Consider the following 22,085-nt stretch of genomic DNA (forward strand, 5'->3'; position numbering starts at 1 on the left):
GACAGGCAGTCTGACTGTTGTCAAAGCACAGGGCTTTGTGGCTGGAGTCTTTTCAGCTGCTTGCTTTTGTGATAGGATAAAAATCCGTGCCTTGGAAGGAAGAGAGCTCTCTTTGTCTTATCTTCCTCCACTCGTGAAACCTCTATCATGCTGCAAAAGCTCACTGAAATCATTTCTCCGCACCATTTCAGTAAGTGGCCAGTATGTTCCTGCCTGATGCTAATATTCACTGTGGGTATAAAGAGGGGGTTCCACCCAGTGCTGGAGGGCAAGCAATTCTGTGTTCTTATCAGCGACTGAGCAGATTTCTAGGGTTGTAGAAATGGAATTGATTGCTGCTTAATTGAAAAACTGGAAGAAAAAAAAATAAAGTAATGTAACCTGGGAATTAGGGAAGCCAACACCCTGAGAAGTGCTGTTAGGACAATGCTCACTATTACATGAGATGGCAGAAAAGAGAATTAGATCCTGATGTGTGTGGCCTCCCAGGCAGTGCTGCAATAAGAAGAATCTGAGGATACACATGGATTAGTTTTATTGCAAAGGCTACAGTGAATTTGGGTAAGGGAGCCCTGCTTTCCAAGCGTGTTGTGATGATAATCCCAGCATTGTACTCCCAGTTTGGGTCCGAAAAGCTTCAATTGAAATAGGAATTGGAATGGGCAGATTGTCTCTGTGGTGGCACCAGGCCAAGCTGATAACAGAGCCTGACTTTGTTCACTGCCACTGGTGCTGAATTCTCTCTTGCATCCAGATAACTCGAGGCTCCTTTTCCACTGAGCTTTACATCTTGGGGCTTGAACAAGTCCTTTTATTGTGCTGCTGGCACATGACGAGTAGATCTGCTGGAAGGCTAAAGCTGCAAGGGTTTTCTTAGGGCCTGGAAGTGTGGTGGGAGCTCCACACACTACCAGGGCTCCAGCAATACTAACATAATACAGGCATTTCTGTTGGCCCTGTTCCCAAACCTGTACAAACCCTGTAACTGTAACGAAAATCTTGCTTTACAAAATCATTCTGGCAATGACTTCTTTTTATGATGGGACTCCCCTACCTTACGGGGTCACTGCATTCAGCTGTAGTTCCATGTACGCAGAAGTTGCTTGCTGAGCATTTTTCAATCTGTTTTCATGAGAAGTGTCATGTCTGGTCCAGCTGAAAGCATTCTTTTCAGACCTCTTGCTCTCTTTCGTGCACGGACTGGATCTCCCAAGGGAGCCGAAGAAGAAACTTTGGGTGGGAACCAAGTGCCTGAACTCATAAAGAATTCCTTGAAAGCTAAATTAGAGCATGAGCACAAACAAACACTGTGCTAAGTCTCCATAGGAGCACTGTCTCCTCTTCAGGGTTTGCTTGTAATGTAAAAATTGGTGTCAGAAATGCCTGTTGGCCAAGCAAGGGCCAAGAGTGAGGCTGTATTAACTTGGTGTAGCAATGGCAATTCTTTCAGTGCTCTATCCGGAGCTGCCCTTGTCCTTGGGCCTCGCAGCCTGTGTGCAGTCTCCGAATTTCAGGCTGTTCTGGAAAAAACGCCGTCGTTCCCTCTGAGACCCTGACACGTAATATTTTGTGGCTGCATGTTTACCCGGAGCTGATGTTTACATGGGAACACAAAGAAGATCTGTTCAGGCACTTCTGGATGACAGCAAGGCGGATAAGTTTATTCTCCTAGAAGGGGAGAGTCTTTTTTTCCACAGGGAACTCAGATGTGTTTCTCCGAAACCTGAACTCATGGAGCACAGCCTAAAGGCTGTCATGGCAGAGTTGGAAGCCCATGGTCATTCAAAAGCACAGGTGCTGACAAAGGTTGACTGTATGCTCTGTAATATGTTGTTTTCCTCACAGTTAATAAGCTCAAACCATGCCCTGTAATGAGTATAACCACAGCTTTATTTAATTTAAACATTGGAGAACCCTCTCCAAGACAAAGTTCAAGAGCAGATCCTACATTCTTAGCGATTCCCAAACAACATGTATTTACCCCTGTACATAAGGTAAATGTGAATGCAGTGTAATGGAAAAAACATAGCTGTGTTTATTCCTACAGGTTGTCTCCCAGCACCCCAAACTCTGCCTCAATATGTAATTGTGTGTGTTTCAGTGGCTGGGCTTTCTAGGCCTTCAGCAGAGCTGGAAATACCACAAGCAAATAAATACCCAGAGTGCTTCCAGTTCAGGTTTGGAGCTGCACCTTAGCGTGGGGAGGAGAAATAGCGTCTGCCTTGTTTCCTCCAGCGTCACTGGGAGCTTAGGGCAAAGAATGTGTATGCAGGTGTATAAACCTGCTCATTTCACGCCTCTGGCTCACTAAATGAAAGCAATACTAACAGCAGAACTGCTGTTTCTCCGCCAGGAGGCTGGATATAAAGTTCATTTCACGTGTGAAGGAATCTAAACTGTGAAATCTGGACAGAAGCGTGGACTTCGATGAGGAAATGAAATTGCAAAGAAGCCTAAAAACTTATCTACCTATTGAGCAACCAGACTAAAATGGGTTAATAACCTCCGAAGATTAGACTTGCAAATTCAGTCTCTACGTAACCAACCAGTTTGTCCAGGAAAAGAAAAGAAGTTGTGAAGGTGACTTGCAAAATATGTCTAAATCTAATAAATATGCATGGATGCAGTGCTGTTGACTGTAAAGGGATATGAGGCGACAGAAGGAAATCCAGGCTCAGGTTTAAAAAATTAAAAATAAAAAACAACAACTAACATTTAATTTCAACTGGGCTGGATGCCAGTTCTCCCCATGACTGTGGCCTGACTTCTTATTCACCACGACACAGCTTCTACTGTAGTCCTCCCAGAGTTTTTGTTCTACTTCTCCTTTAATAAGAAATCCTGGCTTCTGTACTTTGCCTGCTTACATTTTTAACATTCATGAGTACTGTCACCTTTCAAAAGGATTTTAGCAAAGGTAAAGAAGAACCAGGGCTTGGCAGCTGATAAATCTCTAACTGCAGCGTTGCAATATTTGATAATCCCTGTAGCCTAAAATCCTAGTTTATCTGCTATTCTTCACGTTCTGTCGAAGTGATGTGCTGTCACAAAACCTTAATCTTTCGTGAAGACTGCTGAATGGAAAGGCACCTTCCAACCTATCCAAGTAGAATATGTAATTATACAAAAGCAGCTGACCCCTATTTTGTCTCTCAACCTCAGTTGTTTTTCTGGCCAAACTCGAATTCTCAATCACATACAGATTCTGTTCAGAGTACTAAAAAGCAGACCAGATGTTTAATATTGACACTCCTCCCCAACACCTCAGAATGCAAATTTATCTACATGGGGAGAAAAAGTATTTTCAATATATGTTGTACTTGAGCACAAATGAGTTTTGTTTTCCCCGTGCATTTTCTGAGGACTTCATTGTTTTTCATTATATGGCTTCTAACTAATTAAATATTGTTTACCATTGGCAAATTCAAATAATCCATTCCTTGATGTCTACAGCAGTACAATTCCAAGAACAACCCTATGCAAAATAAACAAGAACAAATTATATAATTACATAGAAGATCCCCTGAGAAGGTCACTGTAATATAGAATCATCTTTCCCATCAGCATATTGACAATACAGTGATGGTAATACTGTAGTGCCCTTCACCTGAGATATTCACCCACAGTACCTCCACCAGCATTATTCACTGTGAGCTATTCCTCTCCACTCCCTGCATGGGTCCGAGTGGTTATTTTGATTTTTTCCTTTTAAGCAAAAGGCCCTGTGGTTGAGGGAAGCTGAGAACTCCACTCAGGATCACACGAAGAGGCAGTGGTGAAACTAGATTTACAACATGAAGCTGAGTCAGACTCTTCTAAACCACGCTCCCCCCATACCAATTATCTTGCTATGCTATGAAGTTAGAATCACTAATGTTCTTTAGAAGAAGGGGCTTCTTTTAATCCCTCAGCTAATTCCTCTGTTTATATGTGTGTGTGTTCACACATACATGTACTTGTTTGCATGCGTGTAGAGATTTAAAGACTGGTTCAACACCAGGCTACAACTCTCTTTGATGGGTGTATGCAAATATGGCATGCGATAGCGTGTTGACATGGCAGCTATCTGCTGGTTTTAAATAACAAGGTCAGGCTGTAGTGGCCCTGAAAAGCCATGTCACAGCCAAGGGGTACAGCTGCTTACTCATCTTAGCTCCGAGCAGAGCACCCCCACAAGGAGGAGTTTGGCACATAGCTCAGCGATACGCAGGCATGTTGACGTGGAAGAGCAGACACATGCCCATATCGCTAATCACGTTCTCCCCACCCTAAGCAAGCTCAGCTGCCGGATGCTTTGACCTCTCTTACCTGCCTCTAGCACTCAGCTCACAAAAGCCCTGCACTGAACAGCCAGAAGGCCAGGAAGCCTTCTGCTGGCAGTGTGTTACTGTCAGGCTTTGCGACCTGTGAGGTGACAGAGAGGGTTTTTGGGGGAGATGGAGAGCTGAGTTTAGTTGTAGGACAAAAAGAAACAATCACAATGGTGCTGTCTTTGTTCAGGTCTGCCAGGAAGTACTGGGTCACTTCCTGAACGTGACTAATGTCATTATGTTTGAGTAGGATTACATCAGAAATTGATTCAGTTCACCGCATTGATTTTTTTGTTTTCTTTCTTCAGAATGATCAAAAAAGCCAAATACAAAGGGTAAGGACCCCATGGCCATTTCCTACCCTGTTCCTTTGGCTCACATGCTTATCCTGGTTCTCCCTCCAGTTACACGCTGGGAAATGGGCGCACCCACGCCCACAATCAGCTACGAAAGCAGGCCAGAAGGTGGTGTGTGCCTAGAGATGCATACAGCCCAGGCTATGTTATCACGATTAATTATTTCCAGGCGTAATTGTATGTACCATCTATGCTCCAGCATCAGCAGTAATTGGAGAGCTACTGCTCCAAAGTGTTATCACAAAGTACATAGCAAAATGTCGATGATGTAGATATATTTGCAAGTGTACTTAACGGATATAAATCAGAAACAAACCAAATTGAGCCATGATGTTTTAATTGATGCTTCTTAATGTAAAACTTGCAGGTTTTATTTCAAAATTGTTCAAATTCACTATAAAATACATTGTGAAAGAAAGATCATTTCTTGACCTTTATGCTTGATGAAGAAAGTGCCTATGATAGACAAAAGGAATAGCACTGAAGCTTAGCAAGATGAGATTTTTAGCTATTTTAAGCGTAAATAGGTATTCGGCCTAGACTTGAGAACAATAACGCAGCCACTCTTCTGCGATTTGCCGTGGCCAACTCCCTACCAGGTAAGGAAGTGAGAATTAAATAATTCTCCTGGTTTTCCTTCCTCATTTACAGCTGCAGCTACACACAAAAAAGGAGAACGAGGATACCCACAGCAGCACCGTCACGTCATGACAGAGCTCAGGACATGGGACTCGCGGGGTGCTTTGAGCTGGTCAGAGGCCAGTCGGAGCTGGTCGGTGCCCACCAAATGGACACTCCAAGCCCTGACACCTCAGCCAGCCCCACAGCCCCTGCGGTCAGGCAGCACCGAGGGGCTCTGAGGACGGATACTCGGCACCTTGAGGGAAGCCCACCCACCCCTCCGCACCCTGGGGCACCCCCACCACCACTCCAGCCCCTTCTCCTGCCCCGCTGCCCCCATCCCAGCCCTGGGAGGCCGAAAGCAGCGACCCTCAGCACCTCCATCCTGCCCCCCCCCCCACCATCCCCTATGGCACCGCCTCAGCGCCCCCCGCCCCGCCGCGTCCCGCCCCCTCCTCCCGCGCCGCCCCTCCCAGCAGGGGGCGCCGCGGGCGGGGCGGGGCCGGGCCGGGCCACCGGGGCCGCGCCACTTCCGGGCGGTGGCGGGAACGGGAGAGGGACCGGGGGGGGGGGGGGTGAAACCGGGACCGGGACCGGGCTGCGCTTGGGGCTTTTGGGGGGGGGGGGGGGGAGAGAAAAAAAAGCAACGGGCCGGGGCCGGGCCGGGCCCGCCATGGCGGTGGACGCGCGGCGGCTGGAGGCGCTGAGCCTGCAGGAGCTGAGCGCGCTGCTGGACGACGAGGAGCGGCTGCAGGACATGGCCCGCGAGATGGAGGAGGTGAGCGGGGACCCCCGCCACGCCGCTCGGTGGCCGGGGGGTGCCGGTGACTTTCAGCCCCCCCCCCCCCCTCGCCGCAGGTGGCTCCGTGCCACGGCCCCCCCCGTGCCCCTCCGTCCCTTCCCGTGCCCCTCGGGCACCCCCAGCCCCGTCCCGGTGTCCCCCGGTTCCCCCGGTCCCCCCCCTCCAGCCCTGTCCCGGTGTCCCCGGTGTCCCCCCGGTGTCCCCCCGGTCCCTCCCGGTCCCCCCGCCCTTTGTCTGCCGCCCCCCCGATCCCCGTTGCTCCCCCCGATCCCGAGCCTGGCTGTCGGAGGAGGGGGCCTGGCAGTACTGAAATCGCTCATTTTGGGCTAAATTAGGGAGAAGCGGACGGTATCGTGTTTATTTTTTAATATATATATTTTTTCCCATTAATGCTTTCCTCGTTTTGTGGCCGAGCCCCGATGATGGGGGGGTCTTGGGGTGAAGCCGGTCCCGGTCGTGCTCTTGAACTCAGGGTGATTTTAAGTCAAAAAGAGGCAAAAATGAGGAGGCTGTCAGCCTTCTTGGGGTTTTTTGTACTCGTTTGGAGCCTCTTTGTCAGCCCTAAAAGCATGGGTTCGGGTCTGGGCTTGCTGAGACCAAATAGAAGAAGTGTTTTTTGGGGTCATCGCTGCCGCGGGGCCCCCTCGTATGGGGTTTTTGGGTGCCGGTGGGTGAGCGTGGGGCAGTGCTGGGAGCAGCCTCCCCCAGCTTTGTGCTCCACCAAACGCCCCAAAAAGGCTCCGAGCAGTCAGCTGACGGCAAGTAAGATGGATCCGCTGCTGATGAGAACATTTTTTTGAAAGAAGCAAGCGTGCTGTATTTCCCAGGATCTGGTGTTATTGCTTTTGTTTTAAATCAGAGGACCAAAGTCCCAGGGGAAACAAACAAAAAAAATGGCTTAGCTGATTAAAAAGCCTCATCTATTGAGTAAGGTCCCTTTTTGTTGCTTTTCCTGGAAGTATGATCCCTGCCCTTCTGGTACTTCCAAGGAAGTCATTTGGGATCACTGCAGCGTTAAAGTATCGCAGACAACGGAGAGGCCCTCCGAGGGTCGAGGCTGGCAGTGAGGAGTCCTGGGAAGCTGCTTTTTGCTTTTTTTTTTGTGCAGTGTTTGTCTCTTAAACTTTGTGTAAATAGATTTATGAGACAGGGTTGGGCATATTAGCTTTCTGTACGAGTTTTTATGTTGAGGACTTAAGAAACCATTGAAGAAATAGATGCCACTGTGGAAAGTAAAATGTGAAAAGATCTTGGAGACCCCAGCGGCTTACTGGGAGGCAGGAGAACCCTTCCGTGGCAAGACTGAGGATTTAAGGAAAGCCAGCGGGTCATAACGGGCTTAACTTGGTGCAGATAGGAACGGGTGCAGTGCTGCTGATTGCAGCGTGACCTCTGGCAAGGTACAGTGCTAGGTGGGCTGGCCCAGCCAGCCTCTTGTTTTTGGTCAATGCAGACTTCAGACTGTGGGTCAGAAGTGACAAAAAAACCTCTTGACCTTCGTGGCAAAGCTTGTCTCTCTCTGCGGGATTACACCGTCTTCTCGATCTGACCCTCCGGTTTCCCTCTTTAGTTGGCAACAGAAGGCTTTTAAATTGTAGAGTAAAGTTCTCCGGGCCCGAGGGAATATTTTGTGGTGTTAGGAAAGTGTGGCTAGGTTTGAAGGTATTTGAGCTGTGTGGAAATAGGGCTATACTACTGTCGGGTGTAATCCTTGTTTATTGTGCATGGAGGCTTTTACCAGAGTGTGTTCAACTCAGAAGCATTTACCTATCCTGGAATTGCTTGAATACTTCCTCATTTTGTTACTGCCTTCACTGAATTGTTTACTCCTTGGGTACGTGCTGCTGGCTCCTGATTTTTCACAATGAAGTATGTGGCAGGAAGAGGGAGAGAGGGAAATCCTGAACGTTAAGGGGAAGCCATGGTAACTTCACTGCTGCTTGTGTAGGTATTTGGTTTGCAGTCTGGATGTATCTAGGTTGTAGCGTTATTCCAAAGTCCTTAAATTAGTAATTTTATTGGGGCATGCCAATTAAATCATGTTTTCTGAGTCACTTCTCTGAGGTCACTCGTATTTTCAGTGGCAAAATTGGCTAAAGCTGATTATCCCATAATTGAAAAAACCTTTGTACTCGTTGTTGCGAGGGAAACCCAGCTCAGAAAAACAATGTTTTGTTCACAGAGAGAAGGGATTGGAAAACCACTTGGCTTTCTTGCTAATAGCTAAAAATAGGCTCCTTCCAGCTCCGAAGGGAATGTGTTCCTGTGCAGCACTTGAGCAGGATTTGTATATGTCATCCTGGGGGTGTAGGCATATATATATATATATATATATATATATATATATATAAAAATACATATATATATCTGCGTGTGTGTGCTTGTGTGCAGATATATTTCACCGGGGTAATGTGCTTAGGCAGTGTCCTTCATGCTGTAACCCCAGGTGTGTAAAAATGTGGCATCAAAGAGCTAAGCTGCTTTTTTTTCTGTCTGCAAGGTTGTTTTTGAAGCCTCTGGGCTTTTAGCGCTTGAACAACGAACATCTTGTCTGGTAGAAAGAGGAAGGAAGCCAATTGTCTGGTACTCCTCGTCTTTTGAAATCGAGGAGGTTTTTTGATAATCCTTTGAGGTTAATTTCTGTAGTACATCGACGGTATTCATCTTCACGAAATAAAAGTACATTGTTTGTAAAAGTCAATCTCAGAATGGTAATTCTAAACAGCATAGGTGAGTCTGTGATGGGATACTGGTGGTAGCTCGATGAATTTCTCTGGTGAGAATTGGTTGTCTCGTGACCCGTACTAGGACTTTGCTTTTAACAGTGCAGCATTGTGTTACTGAACGCTCCATGTCCACTGCCAAAATTATTTGCTTTTCAACACCTTAATCGTATGAAGTGAAGTCGTCAGAAATGCATCGCCTTCCTCTTGTTCCAGCATTTCGGAATTTGCTGGCAGGCATGGAAAGGGTTTTTGAGTGTAGCCCTTTTCTCAAAAGCTGTTTGAAAAGATCGGGCAGTCTGCAGAAAGTCCGAGTTCAAAGGATGTGAATGCATGCCCAGATTTCTTGGATTCCTTATCCTGTCCTAAAACCACATGGTGTGAGTGGTTATGTTCCTGTTTGCCAAACATGAAATTTAGCTACAAAGTCAAGAATTAGACTTGGTGACAACTATAGGATTTTCTTTTCCAGCTAAGCACGGAATGAATAACCTGCCTGTGTCTGCTGGGCACAAACTGCAGTTCTGGGCAGCAGGAGTAAACATTTAGGAATTGCAACTTTACCTTTTAGCCTCTATTTTCTCATTTTTAAGCTAGTACTTGCATAATCAGACCTAAATTTAGCAAGTCTATTTATTTTGGAATATGTCTTAATATTTATTACCAAACAGATGCCATTAGAGGGTGCGTTATCGTTCACCAGTACTTGATGAAAAGCATTCCTAAATCTTCTGTAAAAGACGTCTTTATTCTCCTCTTCTGCACCTGTTGGCTCCTATTTTAAGGGTTAATTTGTCACTCCAACTGTGCATAGTTATAATTCTGCAGTGTGACAGCGCATTGGAATCCTAAATTACAAGTATGTAATTCAAGTGAAAGAGAGAGTTTGAGTGTTTGTTTTATTTGTAGCTCCTCGAGAGACTTTTTCTTGAAAGTACCAGTGGACTTCTTGTCCTGACGCCTGCCAAAGCCAGCCTGTAATTACAGCAGCACTGGGTGCACTTTGTGGCTCCTTGGGGTTTCAGTTGCTCAGACGGTGGCAGAAGGACCTGGTCTGGACGTGTTCTACTGGGAACGTGCCTTAGGTCAACAGGAGGGATGCTTCTCAGAGTCATTTTGAACAAACCACTCTTAGGGCAAACATTTATTTTGGAATAAATGGTAAACAGTAAAAATCTTGCTAAGCTAGTCCTAGTACTTGCTTGTATTTTAACTTTGTCCAGCACTTTTCTTCACTTTAAAAGTGGGATGAAACAAAGCTGCAGTTCAGGAGATCAGTGGGATTTCCATTCCCAAAGCAGTTGCTGCTGCCTGTTCTTACAAGTGCTTATTAAGTAAATCCTCGAGTAAAACTACTCAAATTATGTCTCTTAAAGAAACTATTTAAGCATCTTAAGTTTTGAATAACTTCATAATCCCTGATTTTGTCTTTAACTTCCATGTGTATGTGACTTCATTGCCTTGCCTTGCCCACAGTTTGGTTTAGAGCTCAGTGCTGAGCAATCCCTCTGCCATCAAAATCCCATTGTAAGTAGCTCCGTGTCACCCTGTTTGTCCCATTTAGAATTCATAGCAAGGCCTTGATAGTTAAAAGGAAAACAATTGGGGGAAAAAAAAAAAAGCACATTCTACTTTAATATCGCCCTGTCTCATTATGTCTCACGATTCTGGCTGGTATTTTTCATCTGTTTTCAGATTCAGGTTTCCTGCACACAACCTCAACAGTCGTCTTAGCAATTCTGCTAGAGTTGCATGCTCTGAGCTTATTTCTGTTGGTAACTTATTTTCCCTCTACTTCCATTAGGCGGGCGAACATCCAATGCAGTAGCAGTTCCCTATTAATACAATTTTTTGTTGCAGAGCAGATCTGACAACAAAATAACTTGGTTTGGATTTATTCCTTCCTTGTTCTGTTATAGCTATTGAATGGATGCTGAAAGCGTGCTTTGTGCTGTGTTGGTACTCTTAGCAGACGGGTCACGCTATGCTGTATCTTTGACCCTTGGATGATTGTGCAATTTATTTATTTTTTTTTTGGTTTTAAATCAGGCAACATTTTTTAAAGCTTTTCTTTAGGGCTTTTTAGGCTAATTTAACTGTTTGCTTTTCTGAGTCCTTGAATTCTAAATGTCGTGGAACAGTTGCAGAAAAGTTTATGGCACTGAATTTACATCTGTGCCAGAGATTATTCTGGTTTGTAAAATTGTCGTAGTATTCAGTTTGCATTGGTTTGGGTTTATATTAGTTCTTTTTGTTAGGAATTAGAATTTACTCCCTCCCCAAACTTCTTTCAATGAAATGAAGCATTAAAATGTCCCAAATAGGTGAATGGGTCTTTATCTTTGTTTTGGAAAGAAGTTCTTCTTAAGTTTACCTTGTAATTGAAGAGTTGATTCTTTGCATGGTTTTGAGCAAGATTCAATACGAGTTTCTCATCTGTTTAACTGCCCATTTGTCAAAAAGAAATTTGGCACAGAGACTAAAGCTGGAAGCGAAGACTTCAAGATTAACATTGATCATTAAATATGAATTGTGTTTTTTGTTCAATTTCTTAGAAAAACGTGCCCTTCTTAGAAGTGCTATAATACGGGAGAAGTTGAGTCATTAGGGCTTGTGTAATTTCAAGCACTGTAACTTACAATGCGATTAAGAATAGCTCAGCTTTTTGTCGTCTTTAAAAACATATTTGTAAGACTTCCAGTTAAGTATAGGCTAGTCTGTAGTCGCTAGACATCAGGTGGCAAGGTCAGGAAAGGGTGTCACTGCGTCAGATGTAGGTGGGTTACCTGTGCTTGTCTGCCATCAAACCAGGTAACTCTGACTTTGCAAGTGCTGTTGTAATATTCATTTGTTTCTTACACCTATGAGACAAGTATATCCTATTATGATGATGTTTATTCATCTTGCTCATTCGTAGTGATTCAGAAGTGAAGTTCTTCAGAAAGTCATTGTAGAAAGCTAGGTGTTTGTCTCCTTGTTCATATCTGTAGCCCTGCTGCACGCTATGTACGTGGTTAAGTACATTATGGTACCTAAGGAGGAGAGTTATTTAAAAAGTAGCCGAAGTTTTATATCATTTAAAGAAGCCTTTTCTCTTATTCTGCCTGTTTACCTGGAGCTCTTCTCTTCCTTATTACATACATGATTTGAGTAATGCCCTTTCCCAGAGATTTGTACTCTTGAAATGTTTATAGATTTGCGTATCTTTCATTCCCCTGTTTTTACTTCTTTAGAAAAAATGTACATAACATGTTCTTCGTCCTGATGAAAGATCAAAGTCCGCTCATAAAACTGGTCTTCCCAGCCTGACTGCACAACTACTTTGAAATGAGAACGTCAGCCCTACAAGCAGTGAAAATGTGATCACCAGACCAAATTTAAGTCACTTGAAGGAAGTAGTTTGCTCGTTAAAATGGTGAAAGAGGAGAGGCATCAGAAAGCATAAATCTTTTTGCACGCAATCTTCTTTGGCTGGCAGTTCACAAGGCAGCCAGTTAACAAAACTTGTGGTGATGGCAGGTAATTTGGTAAGAAGCTGGATGTCAGTAATTAAGCTGTTAAATAGCGTGTACTTGGTTTCCATTCATTATTGTTTGGAAAAAATGTAAAACAAGGACTTCAGCTTACTAAAATTGAGTCTAACTGCGTTGGATCATAAGAGAACAAACAAATGGAAGCAACGAGTTTAATTTAAATTATTTTGCATTGGAATCAAAAGTGAGAAGAGAGGATTTTCTTTTTATTCTTGGAAAGTATTCAAGTTGAACACAAGCATAGGGTTGGAAGCTTGTTTAGGCTCGATGTGAGAATCTTGAGAAGACAAAACAGTATTACAAATAGTTCCTCCCATTTGTACAGCTTGGAATAGACTTTTATTTTGATTGATGCACAGTTTAGGACTCAGCATTATCCTTGACTTGATGATATTTTTTTGAGTGGTTTAGCAAGAACAGCGCAAAACAGTAAAGCTTGGGTATTTGAGGAACAGTGTCTTGGGATGTATTTAAGTATTAAATATGTATTTAAGCAATGCTGAGTCAAATTTGAAGTTAGCAGGTTAAAGCAGTGTATAAAAATTTTAAAAGGAGATAACTGCTTATGAAGACACTGCTGCTATACTGGGGAGATGTTTCCACCTGTTGCACGTGGCCTTGTGCTCAGACTGTCAGGAACACATGAGTTCTAATCCTCTCCTTTTCAGGGATTTTCAGATTTCCTTTCATTCAGGTTTCTTCTTTTGCCCTTTCAGAGGTGAGCCTCTCCTATGTCCCCCCAGGAGTGTGAAAGGAAGAAAGCACTGTACTCTTCACGCTTGCACTGAAGGTGGGGTAGAAGGGGCACATTAATGTAGGAGGTCACAAGAAGTGCACCAAGCATTTAATTGGTTTTGAAGAAAGTTTAATAGACTCAGTCTGTTGTGCCATGGGAAAATTAGCCCACTTGTTGATTCAGACTGAAATCAGATCCTTTGCTTTTTCCTCCCTTCTTTTTTTTTTTTTTTTTTTTAGTGAATCTAATGTGACATCCAGGGCAGACTTCTCTGAACACTTGTCTTTCCCAAAGCTCCTGAAGCCTGTCTTGATAAAATCGTGCATGTGTGAGCAAACTCAGAATCTTGCTGGCAGTGGTTTTATGGGAATTGTCATTTGTTCCTTAAGAACCATGTCTTTGGGCTAGGATATGTTAAGCAGCAGGATTGAGCTGAAACAAGCTTTTGGCATTAATCCAGGTTTGATTTAACATAGTTTGGGAAGAATATTCTGGAGAAGGAGCCATAATGATGCAGTGCTTGTTTGTTTTTTTTTTTTTTGCATTATAGTAAGATAAAGGATGACACTCTTCTGCAGTCTCCCTGCATCTTATGGGTGGAATTCAAAGGTTTTTAAGAGCAACTGTTGATTTATCTGTCAGTATTCATCATGGGGTGTTAAGGCGGTGAGTGAGGTGGGAATGAAGTATCTAGGTTAAATAATGGGTAGGAATTCATACAAAGCATCTTCACGTAGCAGTGTGTTAGTGTAAAACTGATCTCACAAGGCCATGGCAGCCAACAGGTCAGGCCTCACAAAAACTGGGGACAAGAATTAGAGGAAACTCAGGTGACGCAAACCGTGTTCCTCTGCCACCAAGCAGAGACGTCCAGATGGGTGCCCAGGCACTGATTTCCAGTCAGTAACCAGTGCAATGGGGTGAAACGGGACTCTTGCAGGCCGTTTGGTGTAGCAGGAACTCATGTTTTTGTCCTGACCCAGCAAAAGCCATTCTGCCTGCAGGGCCCGTCACCAGCTCCACTGCCCCTGTCAGAGGGGAGGGTCCTCTTAGGAGACCTTTCCCACAGCACAAACTCTTCAAATGTTTGGAATAAAAGTAGTTCTTCTCCAAGCTGGAAATAATACTGCTTAATGAGCCATCTGCTGCATGTGGGGGTTAAAAATACACGTGGGAAGGTGCCCTCAGGTCAGTGCTAACTCCTGCTTGGAAGCGATGAATTCACGGGTGGTGCTGGCTGAGGGGGGAGAACCGTGCTCGTAGTGGAATCGCTCAGGGGATGTTCTCTGTGTGCAAGCTTGTGTTTGTAGATGTCCCTAACGTGCTGTTTGCAGCATAGGCCTTATTTCTTCTAGTAAAATAGTATATTGCGGAGCAGCAGAAATAGTTTGTGAGGAAAGATTTGGTGTAGGAGAGAGAGTGGAAATGGGCGCAATAGCTGGAGCTGACCATACCCGCCAAAACAGGAGACATTCCCAAATAAAAAATCCCAAAGTATTGTTGTTGTTTGCAGGTTCAATGCAGTAGTACTGGTTTTTGCAGAGAGTTTACTTTTGCTGTTTATGTAGTAGTCTTGAAATTCCCATATTGTCTACATAACCATTAATCTCGCTCAACATCCTCACTGTCACTTCACACACCTTTCTTCTTGCAGGCCCAAAATGTTCAACACAGCAAAGACATGACTCTTGCCAGCAACCGCAGTCTGGCAGAGGACAATCTTCTGTTCCAGCCGAAGTTGGAGTCTTTGAAAGCAAATTTGACTCAAAAATATCAAGAGCTGCAAGTTCTTTTTGAAGCATACCAGATAAAGAAAACAAAACTAGGTAACGTTTTCTGTTGGTTATTATGGTTTGCTCTTTCCTAAGAGAATTTAAATTTGTTGTGCATCTTTTCTTTTTTTTTTTTTTTTTTTTTCCACTCATTTTTAGATCTGTGAATTAGGGTATAAAATCAAATCTTATTCTCACATAGTTCTGAAATAGATCATGAACATAATGATTTAGGCGTCTCTTACACCCAGGAACATGCACTACTGATTCTTTCAATTACTGATATGGTTACGTAGCTATTGTTTGCTAAATGATCAAATTTGCCCACCTTGCTAAAAAGTAAAACCCAATTTGAATTTCCAGTGATTAGTCATAAATCAAACAACCTTGTATTTTATGTTCTCATCTAATACTGAATTATGAAGTATTGTGCATCTGATACTACACTTGCTGAAGTGCTTTTTTCGTTATTATACATTATAATTTCTGTTTGTAGCACCGTGACTATATAACTAACTACTTAAATGTCGTATTGTCTCACTGTAGTCTGACAGTCATCCTGTCTAGATCAGTAGAGTATGCTGTTTATACAGATGTGCCTGAGAAGATTTTTATGCTTGATGATACTTTATAGCTTCGGTTAAAAGTCACTTACAAACAGGTGTCACTTACTCTTGTTTTCATGCCGTTACAGACAGACAATCCAGTAATGCTTCACTGGAAACACTGCTAGCACTCCTTCAGACAGAGGGGGCTAAGATTGAGGAAGACACAGAGGTAATGACAGTACACTTCAATTCTGCCACTTTATACCCATTAGCGAAGACTTGGGGTAGCTGAAGTATATAATACCGTTGAATATGTAATAAGTAGTCTAAAGGGATATTTTTAAGTATGTGGTCTGGTCTTTGAACTTCCTTAAGCAGTCACTTGATTTCAGTGACACTTTTTTTGAGTAATTGTTTTCTAGTCTTAAGGTCTTTGAGGTTTAAGACACAACAATATTTTTCAGACGAGAAAGCCAAACTCTCTTAGTTCCTTGGCATTGCCTTCAAACTAACAGCATCCAAATGTGGAAATATTTTTAATGGTGTTTGCCTGGTATATGTATTAATCTATTACAAACGTCAATTAGTAACCTAATGAAAAACTGCCTGTGCTGGTCTGTAAGAAGAGAGGGATGACTGCAGCAGTTCTGGTGGAATATTCCATTATGATTTCAATGTACCTGTCTAGGTGCCAACGGTCACTACAAGTGCTTGAAGGGTGGCTTGTTTTTAGAGCAATGGGAGTGTTTAGTTTTGTTAGTGGATTTGCCTGTAGGACGTTCTGTATAACTACATAGTTTGTTAGCATCCAGGAAAAGATCTGCTTATTGGCCTTGTCCTGGGAATGTTTTTTTTGTAATCACAAGTCAAGTTGAATTTCATGATTGTATGTGTGGTCACCTCTCTTGATTATTAAAACATCATTTTCCCAAAGCTTTGCTTTGCCACAAGTAAGCATGAGTATTAAATCTGGTTTAGCAATAATCTACCTCTCAGTACTGAGGCTTGTAGAGTTCTCAGTGTTTCTGTTGGCACTGCAAGCAGTACTAAACCGTAATTCAGCTTAGCTGGCAATCTGGAAAGCTGTTGAGCTTGATTCAGTCCTGCCTCTGATGATCATGGAAATGTTCAGAGACAGATTCAGATGTTCTTACTGCTGTTACTTCAGCATAAATTTCAGCAAAAATGGTATTTAACTCCCACTGCTTCTAAGTAATAACTAATTCAAAATTCTGCTTCGAATTCTTAGTATGCCAGTCATCCTCCATATGCAAGCTGGAAAATCACAGGCAAAATTACCCTATTTTTAGGACGTAAGCCCTTTAGGTTGTCTCAGAGTATGCCGTTTTCTAAAAGATTATTCCATATTTGATAGAATATGGCAGAAAACTTTCTTGATGGTGAAATACCACTGGATTCCTTCATTGACGAGTACCAGAGCAAGCGTAAACTGGCTCACCTGCGACGTGTAAAAATTGAGAAGCTCCAAGAGATGGTGCTGAAGGGACAGAGACTTCCACAGGTTCAGCCGCTGGCTCAGCCGAGAGCACCTGACACAACACCAGCACCTCAAGATTCCTACACTTCGGATGCAAACCCTCCTCCTTCAGCTGTGCCCCGACGAATACCACCCCCTCCGCCTTCAGTCCCAGCAGGACGCTTTCCTACTCCCTTTACTGCAGCCATGAGTTCAGGACCAGCTCTTTCTTATCCAGGTGCTCCGTATCCTCCTCTCCCACCTCGGCCGGGAGCTCAGTCTGCAAGTCAAGTGTCACAGCCAGGATACCCATCTCAGTTCGTACCACCGTATCCTCCAGCTCTTCCCCAAAGACCGCCTCGCTTCCCACCACATCCTGGTTTTATTCTCCAGTGAATATTTTGGTGCGCCTGACTTAATGTATTGGTGCTTATATTTCCTTTTTCTCTCCCTGTCAGAGACTTAATGTAGGCAATGGAAAGCCTCTGTTTTTTGCACAGTGGAGTATAAAATTTGAGCTCTGGCACAGAGGTTTGAAATTGTGTTTAGTAAATGTGATTATTTTTGTTTTCAAATACCAGTGACAGCAAGAACTTTCTAGGAAGGTGATAGGGGCTAAATTTTTTAAATCCATCAAATTGTGAAACAGTGCACAGTGGATTTCCTGACGTTATAAATCTCCGAATTCTTTAGCGATGGTAAATCAGCATCCTTTTCTGTTCTGATGTATTCCTGTTGCAGCTGGATGTGTGTGTGGCAAGTGGGAGCTATTTGTCTCTCTAAAGAATTCTCTACGAGTGCCAGTGTTTGGATGGTAACAGCCATATCTGAGTGCTGGGCGAAGGGTTGGAAGGGACTGCATCAGCAGCCTTCACAGTGCGCCCAGACAAGTGGCATTTGTGGCCAGGTGCACAACACTTTCAGAGCTCGCTGAGCTGAAACTGTTGTCAGATAACGTTCTAGGGTTTTTAAACAGTAAAAGTTACAAGAGTTTCAGTTCTACATTTCAGTTGTTACCTTAGATTTTTCACAATAAAAGTATGCACTCTTCCCATTCCTAAATAGTTTGATACTCTGAAAGTCCTGGTCTCTTGAAATTAAACTAAACTGTTTGTAGAGCCAGTTTAGGGTTTTATAGAAATTTTACCAGGAATTTTTATTTCTTTACCTATTAAGATTTTCATATTTTTTTTTTCCACACCTGGGATACAGAAGTTAATTTTTTTTATATACCGGTGCTTAGCTTTTGATATCATGTGATTCCAGGAATCCAGGCAGGGTATTTTCTTAATTAACTGTTGGATTCTCACATCATGTAAGTGCCCACAACTTCATTTTGTCCCTCAAACTCCATCTCTTGCTTGGCAGAACTGTTTTTAACTTCTTCATTTCCTTTAGTCTTGCAATTTTTGGCATGCTTATCTATCTGGAATTTGCAGTTAACATTTCTGTGCAAGCAGTCGAAACAGAAAAAAAATTGAACTCCATGGTGGCTGTTTGCCTCTTATATCATCCTTTCTTGACTTTTTATACCACTGTTGCGGGAGGCTGCTTAGGGGAGTTCAGATCTCATTCTCAATATGACTCTAGGCACGTGCTGCTAATCTAATCTAGCATTGGGAGAGGCAAATCTTTAACACTTGCTTGTGCAGAATATGTCCACAAATTCGTTATCAATTTTTCATACCCACAAACAACTTTCAACTAATTCATGCTAACTTAAGGAAGACGTGATCCGGAACCTGTCATATCTTCTTCACTATTTTAAAACATTCTTATCATTGTCCTGGAATGCACTACATTGTTTGGAAGTCTGTGCTACGAACAGCTTCAGTCAAAATAGAATATCTGATTATTTTTTTCTTTACATAAGGCCCTTGACTGTCCCTTAATCATTTCCTCTGGAGTGTGGTGGTTGCTAGCAAATACTGATCTGAAATTAATCTCATAACAGGAAGCTCTCTATTCTGAAAATATGGTTATTTGGCTTGTTTTGCCTTCTGAAGACAAAAGGCAGAAGGTTGGTCAGTGTTACTGGCATCTGAACCAATTCCCCAGTGTAAATCTGGAAAGTTTCTGTAGATGGGGGAGTTTGTGAAGCAACATGCATTGGATTTGTTTGCAAAGTGTGTTTTTTCTGTAATCTAGTGATGGTACAGGATGTGTTTTTTAAAATAGTGTAATATCTTTTCTTGGTATTATTTTCTCATTGAAGCATTTGTGTAAGCATGGTTGATTATGACTTGTTTCAAAAAAAAAATTTTGCTGTGCTATTAGTGTTGGTATTTGGATGGCAACTGTCGTATCTGAATGCTAAACATAAATCTGCTGTAGAAATGATTTGTGTCCTAGGAAGAATAAAAGTTGGTGGGGGCTACCAGGGTGGTGGTTGAGTATAGAAATTCATACGTTGAGCCTGCTACACAAACTAAAACAATCCCAAATTAGTTTTGCTAACATTTAATAAAAACAACCAGGTATATTTTACACTTATCAAGTGCCAACTTTTTTTCTGAGAGTTGCAAATCCTCAGAAGTGATGGAGGTGATAGATAAGTGTATTGTGAATTTGCACTGCATTTTATGTATCTAACTTTATTGGTATTAGTAGTCCAAAAGTATTTTTACTACTTGTTAAATTTTCTGTCTTTTGGTAACTTTTGTGATAACATGATCTTTCAGGGATACTTTATCTAAAAACAAACTCTTGTGCTAACTAAATACAGACAAAGCTAATGCAGTTTTTCTGTCTGAAAGCAAAACAATGCATTATTGCATATGCATGTGGCTGATGTGCCTTAGGATCACTACCTGTGATTGTAATACTAGGATACTAGCATTTTTATCATTTGAATAGCCATTGTTTAACTCTAATTTAAGGGCTCTTCAAGAGCACTTTCTTTATAATAAAAAAATGGAAAAAAAAATCTCACCCTCATACTTTAGAATCGAGAAAGGCTGTATCTGCTATTTGTGAGCGTATAGTTGCCTTCACTGATGGGTTAGTTTGAACATAGGTGATACAACTAATGTGATGTTTCAGTTATAGCAGTCCCATAACTGAAATCCAGCTGCTCATGGAAAATGTTTTTGCCATTAATTGTGTGTGTGTGCGCACAAACTGTAAATATGTACTTGACTGCTGGTAATGTTAAAGGGTATAGGAGAAAGATGACTGTGGAAAGCTGTTTAAATCCTTTCAGAAAAAAAAATGTTACAGAACACTAATCTGAATGAGTTGGGCAAGAGCTGTGTCAGTGCTTTGAACCATTGCCCTTTGACAGCTTCTCCTGTTCTGTTATAGTTAATAAATTCTGCTATGGCTAGGATGTTTAGAATTGTACTAATTTGCACTGTTTATAAGATAGTGAGATTAAAATGCCATAGGCAAGCCGAGACTTGAGATGGGGTAGCTCAGTGTGCTTGCCAAAATATATTTTATGTTGTCTTGAGGATTTTTCATGTCTGCTGCAAATAGCATATACTTCCCCAAAGCAATTGGAGCGGAGAAAAATCTTTTAAACTTGATGTGTAACACGGCTTTAGAGTGTTGGTAGGGTTGAAAATGCTCTCTGAAAATGATGGCGTTACGTTTGCCAGTCTTTTGTACGCAGATTTTGTAAGTTATGACTAATTCAGTTGTGTGTGGTTAGGGTTGTTGGGGTTTTTTTTGGAATGGTGGTCAGCATTGAATGGGTCTAACTCTAGGATGAGTTTTGCTGCACCTCAGTGCTGTCGCTCGGAGGAAGCAGAGTCAGTTGTTCTGACACAGCTGATCCACACGGGTTGTGGTTGTACCATGACCCTGGAGGGACTCTTTAGGATACAAGCTCTGATGCAGTTCCAGGAGGCAGGGCCCTGGGCACAGTCCAGTCGTGGGTGGCCGTTTTGTTTAGTGCTCCCACTTCATAACCTCAGTCTCCACCTCTTGTGGATGTTTCTGCCCTCTCAAACTGGAATAGTGAATTAGACGTAGAGCTCCAGCTGACAATTCCTCGAGCCTGAACACAGAACTACTTGGCAAACGTTGAGTTCAGAGGAGGTAGAGTCGTCCTGCACCTGAATGGTTTCTTTGTGTAATGCTGGACAGTTGAATAAAGGGGCAATTTTATATGCCTAGCAAGTTGTGAAATGTACAGTGGATTTGTTTGCATAATAAGTCTTTCTGTAATCTACTGTGGTCTGATTTTAAATAAAATATCATATCTCTTGGTGTCATGTTCCCATTGCGGCTTCCTTCAATCACGGTGGAGATAATGCTCATGTTTTTTAATACTAATGATGTATATACATCACATGCAGTTGTAGCTGAATGTGGAACTTAAATTTACAGGAAAATAACTGCTCATAATAAATCCATTGTTCGTATTTTTAGTGACTGGATATACACTGTGTGTGCAGCTGATACAGGACATGTATACTTAGGTTCTGCACATCTTAATCATAGCGAAGAGGTGGGTGGGCTGTTTTGCCAGGTCAAATCTCTGCAGTTTTGTTTCCTGCACTTCCCTAGAACAGTGGAAGTGTCTAGTCTTGGCCTGGAAAAGCTGAGAGAAGGGGGAAGCCCGCTTTTATTTGTTAATAGAGGAAAAACTTAGATTTCAGTCAAGTGAGGAGAAATGAGTCAACCAAAATTATTTAGGAATATGAGTCAGAGAGCAGAAAGAACCTGATGTAATTTTCTGTAACATCTGTCGTTTTAATAACAATGTTAAATAGAAGTCCTGCTGCAGAATAACTGAGGATAATATATGGGAGAAAATCCCTTTTAAAATTTTTTTTCCTTTTTTCTTCTTGATGTGTTCCATTTGTGGTGGCTGCAGAGATTTGATCACCTTCTGCTAATGCAGAAATAGGGAACTACAACTACAGAAAGCTTGCTGTGCTGACTCAGTGCAGGTGGGCGAGGGAAGGAGGTGGTGTTATGTAAAAGCTGCAGCTCCTTAACGCGGCTCTCCTAAGAATCTGCAGCAACGCCCGTGGTTTGAAGGTGTGCACCAAGCCTCGAGAAGTGCCTGTTCCAAAATGGGGGTGTTCGGATGCCCTTCCATGAGGCCACCATGTGCTAAACCATTGATCTAGGTGGGATTGTTCCTTAGCCAAAGGAGAGAAAGCCAGTGCGGTGAGATGCTGCCAGGTAGGGGACCCACATGTCAGTTGTGTAACTGATAACAAAAAAAAATTAACACAAAAGGTGCAAGTGATGTG

General features: G+C 42.7%; 1 protein-coding gene across 1 annotated transcript; it reads left to right on the plus strand.

Annotated features, from left to right (window-relative positions):
- Positions 1 to 5,929: 5,929 nt before the first annotated feature.
- VPS37B (VPS37B subunit of ESCRT-I) lies at positions 5,930 to 21,095 on the plus strand. The gene is made up of 4 exons (XM_084297038.1): positions 5,930 to 6,065; positions 14,736 to 14,907; positions 15,548 to 15,630; positions 16,777 to 21,095. The coding sequence occupies exons 1-4, from the start codon at positions 5,961 to 5,963 to the stop codon at positions 17,272 to 17,274; spliced, it is 858 nt and encodes a 285-aa protein (XP_084153164.1). The 5' UTR covers positions 5,930 to 5,960; the 3' UTR covers positions 17,275 to 21,095.
- Positions 21,096 to 22,085: the final 990 nt, after the last annotated feature.

This window comes from Netta rufina (assembly GCF_964035555.1).
Source record: "Netta rufina genome assembly, chromosome: 17".
In the NCBI taxonomy this organism is placed as follows: domain Eukaryota; kingdom Metazoa; phylum Chordata; class Aves; order Anseriformes; family Anatidae; genus Netta; species Netta rufina.